General features: G+C 42.2%; 1 protein-coding gene across 2 annotated transcripts in view; it reads right to left on the bottom strand.

Moving 5' to 3' along the window:
• Positions 1-15,511: 15,511 nt before the first annotated feature.
• smarca2 (SWI/SNF related, matrix associated, actin dependent regulator of chromatin, subfamily a, member 2) overlaps positions 15,512-22,093 on the bottom strand; it is a 42,546-nt gene continuing 35,964 nt past the window's right edge. Inside the window, exons 30-35 of one of the 2 annotated variants that reach the window (XM_061259568.1) lie at positions 19,385-19,490; positions 18,840-18,941; positions 18,395-18,521; positions 17,919-18,055; positions 17,641-17,654; positions 15,512-16,763 (exon numbers count right to left, since the gene is read on the bottom strand). In XM_061259568.1, coding sequence (XP_061115552.1) covers positions 16,712-16,763; positions 17,641-17,654; positions 17,919-18,055; positions 18,395-18,521; positions 18,840-18,941; positions 19,385-19,490 — 538 coding nt within the window. In that variant the 3' untranslated portion in view covers positions 15,512-16,711. The remainder of the gene's footprint in view (positions 16,764-17,640; positions 17,655-17,918; positions 18,056-18,394; positions 18,522-18,839; positions 18,942-19,384; positions 19,491-22,093) is intronic. The other variant, XM_061259569.1, reaches the window with a different exon arrangement.

Here is a 22,093-nt window from a genome sequence, read left to right as displayed (position 1 = left end):
CTCTCGCCGGCTTGCTTTCATTATCTTAAAGTTTAACTGTGCGTTGAGTCGTTTTCTTCCGTGAACCATGGGTGTGTGTGGTAAAAATGGCAACCAACTGCTGCCATTTTTCAGCTGACACCTAAGTTGCATTGAGCTGTCATTTGTATTCCTTTCTGTGTCCACCAGTATTTCCCTTTAAATGATTTAACTTGTTCACAGCTAACTTAAAAAAACGGATAACATTGTGCTCAACTGCTTAATAGATACTGGTATGTGAAGTCAATGATATCGTAGTCCAAATAAATTCCTTGCACGATCACTATTACTAGTATTCTCCTGCTGCTAATACAGTTGATAGTCTTTTTGTGTGCAAACCATTTCTTTTTGATCACTCCACTAACTTACAAAGGCAACCATCTCTTATTTATACATCAGTGTAGATGATTACACAAGGTTGCCCTTTTACACTACAACTAGTGTAAACAAAAACAAGTAGGATGTTCGTCCACTTTGCAGTCATTGCACAATTAACAGAAGCAAGGGACATTTGAAATACTCCTTTCAGGCACAAACTGTTTTGACTAATGTTGTTGCTTATGTTAGCAAATTTGTTGATGTTTGCTTTAACCGCGAAGTAAGAATGGCTCAATTTGGAGTAGATAAATACAGGGAATACATAAAATAGTGTTTATGAGCATCAAAGCACAGTGTAATCATTCACGTTTAACAGCTAGTCAGATTGTTACGAAAATAATCTAATCTTCATCCAGTGACAGATGATACTTGGACACTAATGTGGTCAGAGGTTAACAGTTTACCCATTCTGAGGGTCTCGTATTGTAAAATATGGGTTTAATAATCACCCCAAACCACTTAATCATCATCTGCCCACAGCTCTGGGATAATAGTGGCAGCTGTCATCAGATATGGATGTTTTGGTTTAGCTGGGATGAAGTTTGCACTAAAGAATGTAAACAGTCCAGCTTTTCTTAAACATGGCCTGCAGACATACATATTACCATGGAGAACCTATCACCGGAGGAGGAATCTTTAATTGGCTGAACTCAAAAGGGACAGACCTTGGTGCAGAACACCAACTTGACAGAAGGGGGCACTCTTTAAACCGCATACAACCCAACCTAACCTCTGTGTAGAACTTAATGAAATTACTGCATACTGTGGAGAATGTATTATTACTTTATTGTATTTATTTATCACAAATAAAATCTCCTGGATAAATTCCCAGTTCACGCTCATCATCTGGGGAATCAGATCTTTTGGTCTAATTATTAATCAAATCCAAATGAATTAATTAATCATTGGCTGTCCACCCATGTACAGTAGCAGTAAAAATGACTTTGACTGCATTATTCCAGTGGATGAGAAGATGTTAGCTCTCTTTCAAAAGCACCGTGAGAAAATTTGCTTTGCCTTCCTGTCTTCTTGTTTTATTTCCTTTTTTATAGGCAAGTTATCATCTTGAGTTCACCAACTTTATGAATACGTTCCCATTAAACTTGGGCTTCTGCCAATTAAACGTAATTAAACAAAAACATGGACATGCCCACTGCCAGTAAACCATCTGACTTCACGCGTGTCACAAAAAGTCAATTTAAACGCTGTCGTAATATTCCCTTTTAAACCCTGGTGTATAGAAACGGATGAATGGTTGGATGAATCAGCAGGCAGTTCCCAATTCTTATTTTTTTTGGTTTCATTCAGCTGTGCACCAAATGCGTGGCGCGACCAATGCGCCGGATGATTCAGGACGCTGTTCTGAGGGGCAGTGCGTCACAGGAAGGCTCCAACAGGAGTTCGTTTCACCAATCAGCATTGTGTCTCCCGCTCCTGGCGGAAGCGCTGAGGCGCGGAGCAGACGATTGCGCCATAATAAAGCCCTTAGTCACCCCGTGTCCTCAGGAAGTCCGGCCTCCGCTCAGCCGCTTCGCACACAGCTCCGCTCTCTTTCACAACCGTAAAACAATAATTTTACACACAATGGCATCGCACAGATGCACGCCACATTGAACGTCTATCCATTCTCAACTGATATTCTATGGTAGTTGTGTGGTATGGTAATTGTTATGCTATAATGTCATTGTTTACATGAATAGTGCAAGATACGATTATCAAGAGTTTTCAAGTTGATATATTTGTTATGAACTTTCTTCAGAATACTGGTGGAAATACAAAACAGGTTTCTTTTAAAATGTTCAGTATACTACTTTTAACCAGTTGTGATAATACATATCGATATAAGAGTATTACTAGGTGCAGTGAACCTATACATAAATTAAAAGTCACATTGCTAGTCATAAGGTTTAATTGAGAGGAACGTGGAATTTCCAGTGTTCACTGTGCATGGCAAAGAACTAAAAATAAGTTAAAAAAACAAAAAAAACAGGGCTTGCCTGGGGAAAAAAGAAATCTGTGGCCATAAAACTGCCGGCAGTGGAACAGAAGAGCAGCTTCCCATGATGACCCAGTACAATACAGACAGCATTGTAAAAAGGACTGTAACTGGGTGACGCACAGCGTGGTCACGTACGGGTACAGATAGTACTGTAAAAAGGACTGTAACTGGGTGACACACAGCGTGGTCACGTACGGGTACAGATGGTACTGTAAAAAGGACTGTAACTGGGTGACACACAGCGTGGTCACGTACGGGTACAGATGGTACTGTAAAAAGGACTGTAACTGGGTGACACACAGCGTGGTCACGTACGGGTACAGATAGTACTGTAAATAGCACTGTAACTGGGTGACACACAGCGTGGTCACGTACAGGTACAGATAGTACTGTAAATAGCACTGTAACTGAGTGACACACAGCGTGGTCACGTACAGGTACAGATGGTACTGTAAAAAGGACTGTAACTGGGTGACACACAGCGTGGTCACGTACGGGTACAGATAGTACTGTAAAAGCACTGTAACTGGGAGACTCATAGCATGGTAAGGTACGGGGGTATGGGAGAGGGACAGCTGTTGAAGGATGCGCTCCCATCCCAAACCCACGCCCTCTCCACAGTCCTCCGCAGACCAGACAGAAGCGCTCACCGCTCCATCCCCGGTGTTGACGTTGGCCAGGTTCGGCCTGTTGAGGACCCAGCTCCACGGGAAAGTCTAATATTTGAACTTTTCTCCCCCTGTAGTTGGCTTGTGGAGGTCAGCTTTGTGAAGGAGCTTTTGACCAGACTGCAGAAACTCTTGCAGTAACGCACAAGCATTCCCATAACATAAGTGCCAAATCAGTCCACACACTGTTTCATGTTGGCTGCACTCTCAGAAATAAAGGTACGAAAAAGTACCTGAGAGCTTGTCATTGGAGTGATAACCTATGGATATATAATATAAGCCATGGGTTTAATGCAAGGAGATTATGCTTTTTATGTATTATACACTTTTTATGAGTGTGTACACCATATTACATCCTGTTAACATCATAAAAATAACATCTGGTGCTGAGCTCTTCAGCCAACACCCTACTTTCCACAAACAACCAATATTGTTTGGTGAGTGTGCGGTTCAGCTCAGATATAGATTATATTTACGGTAAGATGAGCCAGATACAATGCTCATTTCTCTATTTAAAATGTGGCTATGTGTAATGAAAATTTATGTGAGGTTGAATGTTCCTGGTTTTTATGGCAATTTTCTTTCCAGCGAGCAGTGAAGCAGTTAAGGCCACCCTGCTGCCACATTTCTACCTTTTCTGCTTGTAAAAGGTAGTAATTAGAGCCCAAAGAACATTATTGTACCTTTCAGGGTACATTTGGGAAATATATATATAATACTTATTACTTATTACTTTCCTTTCTGAGAGTGTAGTGTTTACAGAGAAAGGTGGGAAATACAAAATGTTGTTAATGAGATCGGTCGAAGGAGAACAGACAGACTGGTTCAATGTAGACGGCAAAGTACATCCTGTCATTTCAGGTTGTTTTGCTCCAGTTTCCTTTTTTTGTATCTGTGCATGATGCTTGAGTGTAATATGAGTATATTGTGGGTTAGCCACAAACCCTTCTTTCAAAAGAAGCCCTTGACCCGGGTGGTTAGCCGAGGTCCAGAAAAGGCCAGGAAAGTGTCCTGGTCAGATCCCAAACCAGCTTTTCTCAGTTCAGCCACCTGTTCCATCCCCATTCCAGACATCCGACTGGACATTCCCTCTCATGTCCTACCTTTGTTCTCACTCCAAGTCATCAAATTAAAATGTATCATTTTTGCCAGAAATCACTGAAATCATTATAAACAGAATTATTTAATTTTGAATGAGAGGAAATGTTTTTGGACTTCAAGTTATTTCAGTTAAGGGGTGCAAAGTAAAAAAAACTAAAACGTGCATATGCAATGAATATGTAGTAAGCAAACTCATTCTCAACAGACGAAATAGTGTTATATAAAACAGGAAAACCACATTAGTGAAAACTGCAATTTCTTTCTATTTTTGAGAAGGTCTTTGAGGTCATTCAGTGTCAGTGGCCTTCACTGCTCCCTGGAAAAGATCACAATGAAAACCAGGAACGTTCAACCTTACAATATGGACATAAAACGGTACTTTTTCATCACATGTAACCACATTTTAAATAGGAAAATGAGTGTTTTATGTTGGTGATCTTACTGTAAATACAATCTATATCGGAGCTGACCCCGACACTCACAAGTGGTTGTTTGTGGAAAGTAGGGTGTTGGCCTATGATCTCAGCACCAGGAGAGGTTATCTTTATGATGTTAACTGGATGTAATATGGTGTTTATGCTCAGATATATAATACATTAAAAATCACAATCTCCTTGCAGTGACGTCACTGCCAACAAAAATCAGGAGAGCTTAGAAAATATATCTAATTTCAGTGTTGTCTTTTGGAAAAAGTTACATTCAGGGAGTAAAACAGCCAAATCCTCCCCCTATTGTCTGACCCCTGCAAGACCTCAAAACTCACAATCTGTTCTGCCAAGCTACAGCCAACTTACACAACATGCGTTTCAGCCATATCTGACATCTGCTGTAGGTATGCAACTATGCACACAATGTGATTCCTGCGGTTCCATAAAAAGATTGCTATAACAGAAAATATGATGGTGATGCCAAAAAGAGAAAAATGATAATTGTGATTGTAGCCATAATGGTTTCACCATTTGATTCTGATTATTGGTGAAACGTGAACAAACGAAGTAGGTGTTCCAAGCACGTTCACTTCACAGGCATACACTTTCAGGGCCAGTTAATTTGGCAATAGTTGGGTTGTGGGTGTGGGGATATGTTAACTGTATTCTGATATGCCTCTTATGCAATATGCACGAGAAGATATTACCTGGAGCAGGACAAACAAGCGGCTGTTGAAAATTAAGCCCTAATTCGAGGTTAAGAAATTAGACAACATAAAACTGTTTCCTCGCTGCCCGGGTGCCATCCACAAGAGACGCTTTTTAGATCCTGCCAGATTTCCCTCCAGAGCGCGCTGGCAGTCATCCGAGCGCTTGGGGAATTTGAGGTGTGCAGCAGAACACTCAATTTCAAACATCCTTTTCTCCCATTCCCTCTGTTTGAGTTTTGTCCACAGACACCTGAGATGTTCTCTTCAACAAATGCCAAACCCCCACATGATGCAAATGACCATGACTAGAGCAATTGATTAGGTATTTATTAGACTTATTCTTTAGACTTATTAAGTCTTCTGTTGCTGTAGCCTATCCACTAAGAGGTTTGGCATGTTGTGTGTTCAGAGAAGCTCTTCTGCATACCACTGTTGTAGTATGCGGTTATTTGCGTTACTGTCACCTTCCTGTCAGCTTTGGCCATTCTGGCCATTCTCCTCGGACCCCTCTCACTAACAACGCATTTCTGCCCGCAGAACTGCTGCTCACTGGATTTTTTCATTTTTCACACCATTCTCTGCAAATTGTGACACTGTCTGATCGGCCGTTTCGGAGATACTCAAACCACCCTGTCTGGCACCAACAATCATTCCAGCATCAAAATCAAATTTTTTCCCCATTCTGATGGTTTATGTGAACAGTAACTGAAGCGCCTGACCCATATCTGACTGATTTTATGCATTGCACTGCTGCCACATGATTGGTTGATTAGATAATCATATTAATAAGTAGATGCACAGGTGTTCCTAATAAAGTGCTTAGTGAGTATATATATATTATTATAATTTATTTGTTGTTGTTTTTTTTGTTTTTGCAAGCGCAAACTGAAGCCAGCATATTTCCAGCTGATTAGTCAATATGTGCATTGCGTCAACTACCTGCAGTAGCCTAAGTGTCAATTCCCAATTGATACTAAATGTGTTATAGAAATACGCTCACCCAAACAGCTAAATTAAGGAAGACAATATAATATCACAATAACAGAAAAAAATTTGCAACAGTAGCCAGATCGGGGTCTCAATAGGCCATCTAGCTGAAATTGTATCATTACATAAAACTCTATACTCTACTGTATATACAACAGAGAAAAAAACAAGTTGTGCCGTGTAGTTACTATTTAAACCTCTGGTGTTACATGGTGTACTTTTTTGTGGAATGCATGATAATAGGGTCAAAGAAATTAATCTTGGCAAAGGAGACATAATTCATAAATATATATTTTAAGATCTACTTCAAGATTTGTAAAAGTTAAAGCCCACCTCTGTTTTCATACAGTTTCAAGGCTTCATACAAATTCAACAACAGACCCATTGTGGATTTGCAAAACCGGGCCCAGGATCTAATGGTAAGGTTGCTTACACACGAACCCCTGATTTAAGAATTCCTGTCAGTTTTCACAAAAGACAGAAATCTGCTTTTAAATCAAATCGCTGTATATCTCATGTAAGAATGCCCTTGCCTTGTTAGATAGGTTCAGTCAGTATAAATTCATTTGCCGATCACACTTTGAATGTAATCACACCTTATTCCACTCCGATACGTTGGCACGGTTGGTGGTGGGTAAAATGATCTCTGAGACGATGCAGTGTCCCGTGTCTGTCCTCCCGGTTGATATAGCACACATGACACACATTTCCTTCAGATACAGTGAAAGGAAATGGTGCAGCAAACTATAGTGCCGCTTGCTTGTGTAGTTTAATTTGAAACAGCAACTGTGGTCATAAAATGGTTGCAGGCCTTTGTGTATACCAAAAATCCATGGTGCACATTAGGTCATATGGAATGATCTAGATCTTCACCCCTATACTTCATTATAACATATCAAGTGCACATTCTGCTTTATCTCAAAACACAAAATCTAGACCTGATTTTGTTACTTGAGTAATGGGGCACGTCACAGAATATAAGTGTAGGAATTTGAGCTGTCGGGTGGTATTTGCTTGCTATATGACTGCTTCTCAGTTCAACGACACACTCCGTGGCTTGGAATGAAATACTCACCCCGGTTACGGTGACTGTTGCTAGGGTCCTCGCAGGTCAGCACAGGATTGATTGTCGCGTGGCCCAGGGAGGGAGGGATCGAGACGGCAGGGTTCTCCAGACCTCATCACACAAGTTTCGGGTGTGTACGTTCAGCGCAGCAGCATGCTTATCTCAAAGCCTCTGCTGTTTTACTGCTTCCTGCAGACTGTAGAGTCTCTGATGGCAGCCATGTTGAGGCCTGGTTACTGCCTCCTGGTATGGCGGCCATATTGTGTCAGTTGATGATCTGCTCGCCTCAACAATCTGCTCAGGGTCCTTGCATATTTCTGTTGCGTAGGGACGTATCATGTCACATTTTGATTGCAGTACTACTTCTAAAGCACAAAGCTTTCCTACCATTTCCTAAAAGAAAAGCCATTTGAGAAAATATGATTTAGTCTGTTTGCTCAGGTAAGATCTTAGTAGTGTATCCACTATGTACAGGCAAATATTTTGCCATAACGAAACATGAAATTATTACTTTAGGTAGTCATGTTGCCCTCACAGGAGTTTCGACATAAGCAATATTTTTTAGCGTACACTCTATATAGCGGTACTCTCAGTGCCTGATTACTAGTCTAATCAAAAGCAATCACAAAGTGACAAGTCACGATACGTCACAATGCAACAGAGATATGCAAGCAGACGAGCAGATGAGTAGAGGCCCAGTTACTCCCTTGTGGTATGGGGCCATGTTGAGGACTAGTTACTCCCTTGTGGTATGGTGGCCATGTTGACACCCAGTTACTCCCACCTGGTATGGGGCCATGTTGAGGACCAGTTACTCCCTCCTGGTATGGTGGCCATGTTGAGGCCCAGTTACTCCCTCCTGGTATGGGGCCATGTTGAGGCCCAGTTACTCCCTCCTGGTATGGGGCCATGTTGAGGCCCAGTTACTCCCTCCTGGTATGGTGGCCATGTTGAGGCCCAGTTACTCCCTACTGGTACAGTGGCCATTTGCAGGCCCAGTTATAACCTCCAGTTGACCTGTTGTGCTCCCGTTCCCTCCTGTCACGCCCGTAAATCGCAGGGCTGGTGAAGGCGGTCAGGGAAGCTGAAACTGCAAATCAACGAAACTGTTGGGCCACGGAATGAAAGATAACATGCGCTTAGCTCTGGCCAGTCAAAGCTGAATGTTCTTCATGATGATGATAATAATACATATTGCTATTATTATTGCTATTATTATTAGTACTAGTAGTAGATTAATAAATGGGGTAAGTATAATACGTACTAATGCCTCCAACATGGCATTTAATTTTTTATCATCAATTTATAGGCATAGGGTTAGTACTGTAGGTTTAATATTTATGAGATATATGTACAGTATGAGAGAGAGTGAGAGAGAGAGAAAATGAGAGAGGGAGTGTGAAAGAAAGAGTGAAAGAGAGTGAGAGAGAGCCATGGCTCACCTAAGAATCAAGAGATCAAAAACAGTTAAGGATTCGAAGGCAAATGATTCATGAAAGAGCGGACAGTGATTGTTCCTCGAAATAGGCTCTATGTCAGACAGTATTTCATAACAATATCATGGTTATGGACAGGGCCATTACAATTTATGTCTAGACAGATATGACCCCGAGGTAGTATTTCACTCTGTCCTATTTACACTTTGCCACTCGCCAGTCCCTGCTTTCAGACAACAGAAAAACATAGTATAGTGTAAACATTTTTGGAGAAGGTACATTTTACAGCAGAAGTTTCAGCCTTCATCCCTGAAGACATACGCTGTCTCCAGTATAATAATAACAAACTTCTGGAGTATTTCTTTGGCATAATCTATTGTCAAAATCAATGACATATTTCATGTTTCCCATCTGCAAAAGGCCAGAGTAGGTGGGAGAACTGCATTGCAGTCAAAACATTTTGTGTGCTAGACTCCCTCTGACACATAATCCCTGTTCAATTTAAGAATGCAGACAAACAGGGGTGGCTGTACATTTCTGAAGACGGTATAACAGATAGACCAAATATATATTTGGGGCACATACAGTATATCTATAAAGTGTAGCAGTCACTAAAAAAACACAACTAAGCTTGAGAGTATATTGAGCTGGATCTGTATCTGGAAACATTCTGTCTGTGTTTGTTGGGGGGGGGGGGGGCTTAATATGTCTAAGGAAAGTGTTTTTTGTGTGTTTGTTTGACTTCAACCTTACTTTTCAATACAAGCTTGTATTACAGGACACAAATAGGACGTAATGCTATTTATTAGAAGTTATAAGCCTATAAGTATCGCATTCATTTCCTATAGCAGTTATACTCACTCCCAGCAGGGGGAAATTATTGTTCAATTTGCTGTGCATGTTATTAAATGACTTCACGCTTGCCTAGCTTGGTGGGATAGAGCAGTGTCAACTACAGCTGGAATCAGGCCTTCCGTGCGCCAGGCGAACCTAATTAAGCAGAAACAGCAAAAAGGTCGAAAGCGGAGCCATTTTAACGAAGCAGGTGCTGGCTCTGAAGCGCGTGTGTGGTATGAATGGACCGGGCTGTATCACCGGTGAAAATAAGACAGCTGTACACACATTTTTTCAGAGATGAAAAGAGAAGTCGCAGGAAAAGGGAAATTCCTCCGCTCGGGGAAAAAGCCATCTTCTCCGTTCGCAAAGAATGTGTTTGGAGGCGGCCGTCAAAGAAGAAAGAGAGCTTCCAGAAACCAAATGCCTGATGTGCCCTTTCACAATGCAGACACCTGCTAGGGCTGGTGCTTTTTAATCCAGTTCCCCTTTCTGCGTTACATTCCTACAGAGCACATCAGGTCTGAAAGGCCGTATATATCGCCCAACGCTGGGCCCCTCTGTCCTCCGCACGCCATCTCCTGCAGAGACTCCCCAAACTCCTTCCCACAATCCCTCAGCGCTTCCGCTCCACTGCAGCCAATCAAACGCTGGCGGCCCAGCTGCAGGGAACACAGTGATAGCTATTAGGCCATTCTGGAGAAGTGAGAGTACTCCCGCAACTTTGTTTTGCAGGTGTGTAAAATAGTGTGACCATAAAAAAGTGGTTGCTGATGTTCTGATGTTATTCACTGCAAACTCGAGCAAATATCCATGAAAACAGAGATGTTTACTCTTCACCAACAGGGGCACGGATGTAGCAAAGGATGTGCTCCCATCCTCCTTAAATGTATAGTCTATCACTCGTAACAATGGCAGTTTTTGCAGTCCATGGAGTCCCTTAAAACTACTGGTCGATGTCCTCCAGAAGACAAAATGTATGAAGGGGCAAGACCTTTCTGCTTGGTCACAAAGTGAGAAGTTGTGAAGCTCATTGTAGGAGTTTTTTGAGACAGTGATGTGTGGTTGGCACATGCCCAGACTGCCTTAAGAAGTAGCTGAGTTTCGTATCGTTAATATTTGAATGCAAACGCACTTGTTACACTTTGTTACAAGTTACAGAAGGTATAATCCTCCACAGTATTACACTAATAGAAACAGAACAGGACTTCCTCAGTCTGAATCAACAGCTATGCTTTTACTGTCAGAATGACTTCTCTGGCAGTGCAGGATATTTACTAAGGGTGTCTTTGCAATGTCAGTGTCAATGTAGGTACCTGCTGTCTGTATCTACAGTATTTCCAAATGTCCCACTGGTTTCAAAATGTGCCTTACTCTTCAATATCAATATATTAAGCCACAATTCTCAGAAAAAACGTTTTTTTGTGTGTTTGATGTCCTTTCTGTTTTTGAGGACATCAATATATATTTGTAATGAATTATTCAAATGCCCCACCACTATGTCTTGCTATGCACTTCTTTTCAATCTGTTTATGTACAATTAATTTATCAATTCTTAGTCAATAAAACCTTTGAGATGCACAGATTAAAACTACAAGTTTTCTCTTTGTGTATTAAATCTGCCACAAAGCAAACAAAAAATGTATCAATACAGTTATTCCTTGTATATATGTTTTATTATATTAATTAAAGGGTATATGTTACAGTAAAAAAAAAATAAAGCCCTAAATCCATTTTCAGCTGGCCTTCTGACAAAAAGGTGTGCATTTTCAAGGAAAGTTCCAATAATTGCTTCGTTCACTTTGTTCTAATTGAGACTAAAGTACAGGTATTGCTTATAAATTCAGTCTTTGTATTTCCTCAGCAAGATAGCACATTACACCTCCAACAAAAGATGCAAAAATAGCTGGCACTGTATGAAAGAGAAGTCCTCTTTAGAAGTTCTTCTTCAAGAGTCCAGCCAACCCACTGACCACACCATTAGTGAGCACTGCTGCGCTGCTTTGCCTTAATATACTTCTGGAGTCTACAAGACATGTTGTGGTTACAGTGCCTGAATCAGTTATGACAGTGAAAACTTGTTTTTAGCAAACTGCTAAGCAAATAAACTGAAATCTGGCAAATTCCAAGTATTTTTTATGCACAATGACAGATGCATAATAAGACATGCATGACAAAGTAATCATGAACATGTTTGCATGATTTTCAGGCTGGAAAATATTAATACTATTCGGAGAAATGGAAAAGCATCGTCGAACAACATTTTCAGTTTCAATACACAACTGAACTACCAGCAAATAACAAATAGTAACCTACACTCTGCGGTAAAATCCAGCTATGACCAGTACAAAATTGCCAGCTACCAGCAGTTTCAAAACATAGCTTGAGCTGGTCAAACCATGTTGAGCAGGGAGCTGGTCTAAGCTGGTCAACAAGCTACCAAACCTGGCTTGAGCTGCTTGAGCATTTTCATTTGTTGACTATGACAGTGTGTACTCCATGTAGTCTATGCAGCCTAATTTCATTCATTCATTATCCTAACCCACTTATCCTGAACAGGGTCGCAGGGGCCTGGAGCCTATCCCAGCATACATTGGGCGAAAGGCAGGAATAAACCCTGGACAGGTCGCCAGTCCATGTCTTTGGACTGTGGGAGGAAACCGGAGTACCCAGAGGAAACCCACGCAAACAAGGGGAGAACATGCCAACTCCGCACAGAGGCCCTGGCCGACCGGGATTCAAACCCAGGACCTCCTTGCTGTGAGGCAGCAGTGCTAACCACTGCACCATCCGTGCCGCCCAGACCAATACATCTAAAAACCTAATAAAGTCTAATAAAGTGCACACTGACCACAATTCTCACTTCTCACAGCTAAAAAAAAAGTGTTCCTCCTGATATCTGTACAAAGGACATGCCTCCCTGGTGTCTGAAACCCAGTAAAACATTTTTCCATACAAGTTGCATGATCACTGGTTGTAGCTTTATTTTATATTTTGAAGGTGGTGTGCATTGCAGCTTGTCTGAAAAGTCACATAACGCCACCAGCCAGTTCGCTGTGTGCATTTGTGCATTGGAGGCTGTCTGCGAAACAGGCAGACATCCCTGTCGCCATTCCAGTTACATCCAGATGTTAAATGCCTCTGAAATATGACTAAAAACCTCTGTCTGGAAATGGTATTTCAGTATCATGCAAATGCTCTATATCCCTGTTCCTTAAATCACGGTCCTCAAGATCAGAGAACTGCTTATTTTATATCCTGCCATTACCTGGCAGTCAGGTGTGAAGCCGGTCTGGCCAATCAGTAGCAATTGGTGTAGCACCAGAAAGATCTGATGGGCCCTTCAGCAAGGCCCTTCACCCTGCAATGGGTGCTGCATTGTAAGTAGGATGGGTCAAATGCAGAGGACAAATTACCCTATGGGGTTCAAAAAAGTATAAAGTAACTTCAGTTAATTCAGAGGAAGGAAAAGCAGGTCTGGATTTGAGGAATCTAAATAGTTTTTGAGTTTTCAAAAATAATCTTCCCAGACAAAACAATCACAAGAAAACACCATGAAATGTTTGAACCTCTACAGACTTCCTTTTCCTCAATACACGCTTACATACAAACTTCTGAAACATAAAAAGTACACACAATGCATCTTACACAATGCATTTACCAGCTCATAAAGATTAAGAACATTTCATGTGGAATTCAAATTCCTTCCACAGAAAGAGGAAGAAAGCTTATGAATGCTGACACTCGGCAGAATTGCTTTTGTTTGAAATAGGCCCTGATATGAATTTTAGCCTGCATTTCTGGGCTTGAGAATTGCTATGCAGTATGTGCAAAATAACTTAAGCTCTTTACAAGTGGACTGCGGACAGTGGGACAGCTCAGAAACCTGTCCCTGGTATCCTGCGGTCAGCTGTGAATGGATGTGCTCCAGAACTCTCTACACTTTAGTGTTGACCAGCTGTCTGCAAAGTCAGCTGCTCAGCCAATCAGAGACCAGGAGGAGGGGTGGGGGGGAGGGAGAGATAAACACTGGCGGTAAAGGTACAGGAGTCACAGATTACTACCCAAAAATGATGGAAAGCAAAATGTAAGATTAATCTCAGTCAGGTTCCTGGACAGACTCTTTAAATACAAAACGAGCAGATGGTTAGCATCTCATGTTCGGTTGCGCTGTTGTTTTGCATATGAGGCTGTTTTTTATAGTTAAACTGTCAGCAGCAAGCTTCATTTCAAAACCAGGAGGAATTTTTGTCCGGTATGGCAAAAGTTTTATTCCCTTTGTATTTATCTTGGATAGTGACAATGAGGAAAAATAAGATTTGCGCACTGCCTGTGTTTGTGTAGTTCTCCCTCACAGCTCAGAGAATATTCTGGAAGGCTCTGACCGCTCCCGGTGCTCTGGCTTGTCTTATGATGTGTAGTAATTAATGTGAGTTAATTCATCCACAAAACTGCCTGCCCTTACGATTATGGGGCCATTGGCTTTATACACTCAGTGAGCTTTATTAGGTACTTATACGTGTTTCTGCCCACAGAACTGGTGCTCACTGGATGTTTTTGGTTTTTCACACCATTCTCTGCAAACTGTTGTGCGTGAAAATCCCATGACATCAGCAATTTCTGAGATGCTCAAAACCACCCTGTTGGGCACCAACAATCATTCAAAGGTCACTTAAATCACATTTCTTCCCTATTCTGACATGGTCTGAAAAACAGCTGAACCTCTTGACTACGTCTGCTGCTTTTATGCATTTAGTTGCTGCCACATGATTGACTTATTAAATATTTGCATTAACAAGCTGGTGTACAGGTCTACCAAATAAAGTGCCCACTGAGTGTATGTTGAAGCCTTAAAAACTTTTGTACATTGAAAAAAAAAAAAAAGGTCCAGCATGCACACACACACACACACACACACACACAGCACTGGTTAATTAAAATCATTACTTGAAGTGCAGTGAAATTTCTGCCTTTTTGACCCTGCCAGTAAACCAGCTGCGACCTCTGGAATCTGAGTAGTAACACCCCCACGCCCCCTCCTCCCCCAGATCCTTTTAAGTGGTGCAAATTCGGGATTCTTAGCTCATTTGCCCCACCAAACCTAATGTGATACAACACCAGCAAATTAAGCTCCAATAACATGGAGCACCTGGTCCATTCAGTCAATCATACATGAATTATTTCAGCGGACTCTGAGAGAACGGGCCAGAGACTCAGAGCTCGCTATCAGTGGTACAGTGCGATAATAGCCAGGCTGCTAACAAAGGCAGCGCTAAGGCAACAGAGGAATAGCAGAGATTGCATTGGCACCTGACTATTTCCATCCGACAACTCTCGCCCTGAGACGCGGATTAACGTCCAATTTATCCATTTCTTCTGAGGCTTACCGCTGTCCAAACAGGGAGAAACTTCAAAGTGCAAGACAAACAGGGCAGAATATATGTGTACTCTTCGAAAGAATCGGCTTAGTTTAGCCCCGTTTAAACGGCCGGAGTACAAAAGGGAAAGATGTTTTTGATCTCTGGGAAAATGAGTCTATTCCAACTGTCACTCAGCCCTTCCACTGCCCCCTGGTGTCTGACCCAGGTAACGCAGACAAAATGCTCCTGATTGTGATCTCTGTCCAGCAGGCACTCCGACAGCCAATTTCAACAAAGATGATTCAGCAAAACAGCATGTTGCCCTCCATATTACACTTTGTGCAAATCATGCAAATCAGCAAAATAAAATACTCCGAACGAATCCCAACAGACTCAAAAACTGTGGATTCGTTCAAAAGCAAGAGCAAATTCCAGAAAACAGTTTAAGCTGAACCATAAAATGTTTATGTGACATTTTTAAACTGAAGAAGAGCGAAGAATGAACAATAAAAGGCAGACAAAGATGGGTAATCAAAATCAGTGAAGTTTATTTGCCTCGGGCTATGAGTTACAACCACAAAGACATTGTGCAAAGAAAGCAAAGATGAAGTTACACTTTGGGGAAAGACGGGGGGCTAGCACTGACCACACATCAAAAAAGACATGTCTGAGGAGGAGGGTCAAATTGGGCCGCACCATAAACAGTATGTGTCACAGAGGAGTACAGTCACTGCGCCGGGAGTTAAGAGTGCTTACCGACAGATGAAGAGAAAGCCTTTTACTTGGTTCCAGAGCAAATAAGCGAGTACACGACGTAGAAGGCAAAAAAACGTATCGTTTTCAAAACATTCAACAAAAATATTATCATTAAACCGAGAGTATAAAAATATCCATAGCTGCAAGGCTGTTAATACGTTGAGGAACACGGAGAACCGCCAATTTGATATGACCGCCAATTCGATAAAATCGCCAATTTGATAAAACCGCCAATTCCGTAAGAGAAAGGAAAAAGGAAAAGGACATTTGTTATGCGTTAGGAAGCGGCGATTTCGGCCTGTGCCGTTTTGAGTTTGTGAGTTTACAGTGCGCGGGAGGGCTTGTCCTCAGTGGAACCTGCGCCCGCTAAATAACACTTATCTCCACCATCTCTCCCCAACCTCAGCTACAAGAGGCCGGGAGCGAGAAACTGGAGGCATGGATATGGATATGTCCCTGCATGGCGGAGTCAAACCTCTCTGTTTAATTTATGTTGTACAAGCTGAACCATGGCACTGGTGCAGATTACTCTCAGATGAACCTTCACTATAGAGCTAGCATATATAAACACTGTTAAAAACATATATATAATGCTTACCTTAAATAGCAAATTGCTAATCAGCATTTTTTTAATGTATTTGTTTTAATCCAATCTTTTTTGTAATGTCGATCTTTTTTGATTGTAATTTTCTCTTTTTGCATAAAAGTTATATGTACAAGCGGTGTAAAGGGATGGTAGCACCTGCAGGATGAACTACTCGCTGAGCAGAGCCAGTCCATCTTTCACCGTTACACTGCGTCTCACTGCATAACAACATGTACCGGAGGATTATGGGCTACCGTCTTCTGATTGGATGAAAGTTGAGGGGGCAGGGGAATGGGGTGGGATTCCGGAAAGAGACACATTTCATCAAAATAAAAGAAAATCAATCGATAAAAGCTTTTGTTAAAAAAGAGAAAGTGTTGTGCATCAGCTCTCCTCTTCGTCACTCTTCATCACTCCCGCTTGCATCGGACTGATCCTGCAAACGTAGACATTAGTGTCACCATCGTCATCATCATCCTCAGTCACCATCATCATGCAACTTGGTAATGCTAGTTATTACATTTAAATGCTTACAGTGGCTAATGCTACTGCTATTACGTTTAAATGCTTATGGTTGCTAATGCTACGGTTATTACTTTTAAATGCTTATGGTGGCTAATGCTATGGCTATTACATTTAAATGCCTATGGTGACTAATGCTACAGTTATTACATGTAAATGCCTATGGTAACTAATGCTACCACGATTACTCATAAATGCTAATGGAGGCTAATGCTACCGGTATTACTCATAAATGCTAATGGAGGCTAATGCTACCGGTATTACTCATAAATGCTAATGGAGGCTAATGCTACCGGTATTACTCATAAATGCTAATGGAGGCTAATGCTACCACTATTACTCATAAATGCTAATGGACATAATCCAACCGCTATTACTCATAAATCCTAATGGAGGCTAATGCTACCGCTTTTACTCATAAATGCTAATGGAGGCTAATCCTACTGCTATTACTCATTAATGCTAACGGAGGCTAATCCTACCGCTATTACTCATAAATGCTAATGGAGGCTAATCTTACCGCTATTACTCAAAAATATTAATGGAGGCTAATCCTACCACTATTACTCATAAATGCTAATGGAGGCTAATGCTACCGCTATTACTCATGAATGCTAATGGAGGCTAATGCTACCGCCATTACATTTTTAGATGCCTATGGTGCTGCAAACTACATGTATGCTTTATATCAACCTATGACAGGAAATCCACAGAGAAACCAGAGCTGGCGAAAGGAGCGGCTCGTCATTGGCAACATGCACAAGAGAAGCCAAGAGAAGCAGAAGACTTACTTTCTCCCCAGGAACTGCGGCAGAGAAAGACAGAGAGAGACTTGATCATAGCGGAAGAGAGGATCAGGAAGAGGGTCCTAAATTCTAATTAGGAAGCAGGGATGCTATAGCAGCCAGGCTAACACCGAAATGAGCTTTAACTACATTCATTACCTGCTTGCTGGCCGTTTTTGTTTGTGAGGAGGATTAACACACAGAGTGAACAGTGATATAGATAACACAAAGGGCTCAGTGAGAGGCTAGGCACAGATCCTGTCAGAGGTGTCTCTCAGACCTACATTATCGTCCTGGTCGTCGTCACTGTCGTCGTCACTGACGACGGGCTTGGCCTTGGCCCGGCTCTGCCGTTTCTTTCCTTTGTCATGACTCCTCTCGTCTTTCTTCCCAAGCTTGATTTTCACCTTCACCGATTTCGCTGCGAGACAAAAGGCGATGAGCTCAAGCTTAACCTCTTTGAAGAGTAGAATGCTTTTTTGTTGAAGATTCTAAGTCAGTGTTCTAGAACTTGCTTTCCATTACGAGTAGTGACTGTGACATCAGCATTAGAATGTTCAGTTGAGAGCATTCTAATCACTCCCCTCACTCCTTAAAGGGTTAAAGCAAAAGAGGCAACACCCACATGACATCGCCTAGCCATTCGAAATTTGCGGTGCTATTCTTGGTAAACCTTTTTATTTTTTATCTTTTTGTTAGCGCACACTTGTTGAAGGTGCCCCAGGACGGACGAGAGAAGGGTAGGGGTCGGCCATCTTACATTCGGACTCTGACTCTTCCTCCTCCTCATCATCATCAGCGCTGTCGTCATCGCTCTCCTCCTCCTTAGCGATCTTCTGTCGCGCGCTCTTAAACACCGACTGCAACACTATGGAGTCCTCGTAGATCTGTGAGAGCCGTACGGAATGTCACATTATGACACATTCAGCATTGGGGTGAGTACGCAGCAGACCTTGAGTTTTATTGGGCAGGCATGCTCCAGATGAGGGCCAAACACTGCAGTCAAGGACTCTCAAACAAAATGAGTCAAATTGTATAAGCTCATTGGTAATCTTTTCAACTTATTCAGCAAAAAGGTAAAAGAAATAAGATTTGAAGTCCCAATGCAAGGCTAAAATACTTGGTGTGTATTTGACACAGCCGTGGGTAGTTTTCATACAGCCCTGTTAAAGGACAGGAAGCACGCAGTGGCCTGGCCTACACACCTGGGAGCCCTCCAGGTTGAAGGTCTGGGCGTTGTGACAGAGCAGCATGACGTCCTTCTCCAGGTCGCCCACGCTCCTGTACTTGTGGCTACGGACACGTTCCTGCCGACCAATCACAAAACAAAACTGTAAACAGCAGCCGTTACCATTGGTTCACTCATCACCATAAGAACAATGAAAACTGGGAAAAATCTCTTAACAATTTCTCAATAATGGGATAGTTCATACCATGTTTGTAAAATATTTTACAGATTAGACTGAAATTAATCCCTGTTTGACCTTGCATCCTCAAACAAGGACATAACATTTTGGCTTCCCTGAATTCTATACAGGGATATTCAATTAAAATGAAAGAAAATATATATTTCTTTTCAGTGCAACATATTTGTCATCCAAGACACTTTTACGACACTATTATGTGAAAACCTAAAAAATTATTTGAATTTGATTTGAATTTGCTCCCAGACAAAGAATCATTTTTAGTCAAGATCTTGTGTGGAATCACAGGGTTCCTGTTGGGAGAGTGCAGGACCGGGGAAGTCTACCTTGATCTTCTTGAAGTCCACAGGCTTCCTGATGAGCTCATAGTACTCGGGCAGCTCCTTCCGGGAGGGCAGCTGGACGAAGACCTCGCTGAGCTGACGGCTGGACCTGAAACGCACACCCACAGGTCACTCACCCAGGCCTCCGCCATTTTCTGCCCCTTTACCGGAGACTATACGCCACAGGGCTGACAGGCTAACAAGCTGAGTGCCAACCGAGTAATGCCACAACATATGCTGCTGAAGCAAGCACAAAGTCCCGTCAGAGGACAACAATTGCTTGACACTGGATGTAATTGGATCCATGAGCTGGTTCTTGAAACTGCCGTTGCTGTTGGCAACTGGACATTACAGGGGAAAGGGCTACGAGTCATCACAAGCATTTTAGTCTCATGATCTTGTTTTTTTTCTCTCAAGTAGAAAATACTAGCTTGCTTTTAGTTAAGGCTTGCTTGACAAATGAAATCTTCTTATCCTATTTGCATATCTTGAAATCAGTCAAACTATGTGAACATTAATATTTTCATCTTACTTTGCAAAAAAGATTGTTATTTTATTGAGTATTTTAAGTCTCAATACAAGACAAGATTCAAATACGTGTTATTTGCTGGCTTTTGCAGAGTAACAAGCTGAGCTCCAGCCAAGCACACGCTAGTCCGCAAGTCCGTCAAACGTAAATGCACATGAAGTCCCGTCAGATGACAACAATAGCGTGACGCTGAATGTAATTGGATCCAGAGCTGGTTCTTGAAACCGTTTGTTGCTGTTGGCAAGCATCTGAACTGACATTGTTGTGAAAAAAGGTTCCAGGCTCCAGACGACAAATGGTGAAAGCACAATAAGAAAAATCTAACAAAATATCACGAGTCCCAGAGTATATATCAAACTTCACATAACGGAGTGATCGACTGCCCCGGCCTGTCCGAGAGACTGCGTACACATAGCCTCACCACCTCTTCCTGGGCCCTGACTGGACCAGGGAGGACACTGAAAGCACGGTCTGTGATCTCTGAATGTCCCAACAACAGATGCAGCCAATTTGTATTCAGCTCCAATTAAAAAACTGCCCGCGTCAGACCAAAGCCAATTACCTGCGACGGCAGAAACACCAATCACACTGATAATGCTCCACGCCGAGCTGACAGACCGTGGATTCAGAGTGCGCACAGATCCACGTTTTTTTGTTTTTTTAAACACACACAGAGGGAAATAAATAAAGAGAACAACCAAAGCCAATTATGCAGAACGTCGTAAAAATGTTATTGTCTCATTTGCGAAGTTCTGCGGAATTAGATAGTGCTGACATTATGTCTAAGGCACACAGGTGAAGGGAGGGGGGGTGGGTGCTATAAAAGTCATTGTTAAACTAACTGCCTGGTCCAGGCAGTTGGGCTTATTCTATTTGTGAAAGCTGTAAATGTATTACAAAAGCTACAGCTTATCAATAAATGGAAACATGAAATGCAGTCACACAGTTAACACTGCTGAGTTTCATAATTGTATGGTTTTTCATCACCAAATGAAATGCTGCATTGGCCCATTCTATTGCTGCAGCACTTCTGCGCTCCAACCAGAGGGGGTGCTGATGAGCAACGGACATGGGGCCTCAAAGTGCAGTTGACAGTTAACATTACATAACATTTCACTACAAAGCATTTAGCAGACGCTCTTAACCAGAGCGACGTACAAAGAAGTGCAGATTGAATACGGGAAGTGTGAAGAGGACCCTGGAGGACAGTACGGTTCCGGTTCCGAGTCCTAGCTTGACCATACAGATACAATTGGAACCCTTGAAGAATAAACCTAAACTAACATACCACGGTTGGCAGCTAGAATATCCCGAGTACAACAATATAATATCTAATACAATACAACAATGGGTCCAGGACAGACAGCAGTCGTGATCGAGAAGTGCTGGTGTGGCGAAGGGGAGGTGCAGGGCATCCTGAAGTAGCTGAACTGAGGGGTCTAGCTGGTGTATACGTCTTGATAAGCAATTGAATATATACAGGGGCTGATCCTTTAACTGCCTGGTACGTGAGCACCAAATTTGATGCGAGCCATTACAGCCACACAGTGGAGGTTGCTGAGCAGGGGAGTGACAAGTGAACATCTGGAAACACTGAATACCAGACAGGCTGCGGAGTTCTGGATTAGTTGTAGGGGTCTGATGGCGGATGATGGAAGGCCAGCCAGCAGAGAATTGCAGTAGTCCAGGCGGGACAGGACCATTGCTTGTACGAGGAGCTGAGTGGAGTAGGTGGTGAGGAAGGGTCGGATTCTCTGGATGTTGTACAGGAAGAACCATGCCCAGGTCACCGTAGCGATGTTAACGTCCCCGTCCTTGGTGACGTTTATGCACAAATAACTCTGAGACACCTCTCATCTCTGATAACTAGTGCCTGAACAGCAAATAGTTTGTGGGACCGTACACAATGCCTCTGACATTTTTGTAATGTCGGGAGGGGGAGACTGTGGATTTAACTGAATTGTGGTTTTGTCGACTTGTCTATCTGAGCGCCACGTGGTTTACTGAACACGTCCATCATTTGAGTTATCTAGGCTACACAAATATGAGAGAAAACCCCCAAAGCACTATAGCTGAATATAGCTGCTTTATCTGTCCTCCAGGATATTCACGCGCAGTAGGGTATGTATCTCAGAACGACAGAACTACACTGTGCCTGACTTCCTACAAGACAATCATGATAC

This window comes from Conger conger, chromosome 11 (assembly GCF_963514075.1).
Source record: "Conger conger chromosome 11, fConCon1.1, whole genome shotgun sequence".
Lineage (NCBI taxonomy): Eukaryota > Metazoa > Chordata > Actinopteri > Anguilliformes > Congridae > Conger > Conger conger.
This window is presented reverse-complemented; position numbering and strand designations above follow the sequence as displayed.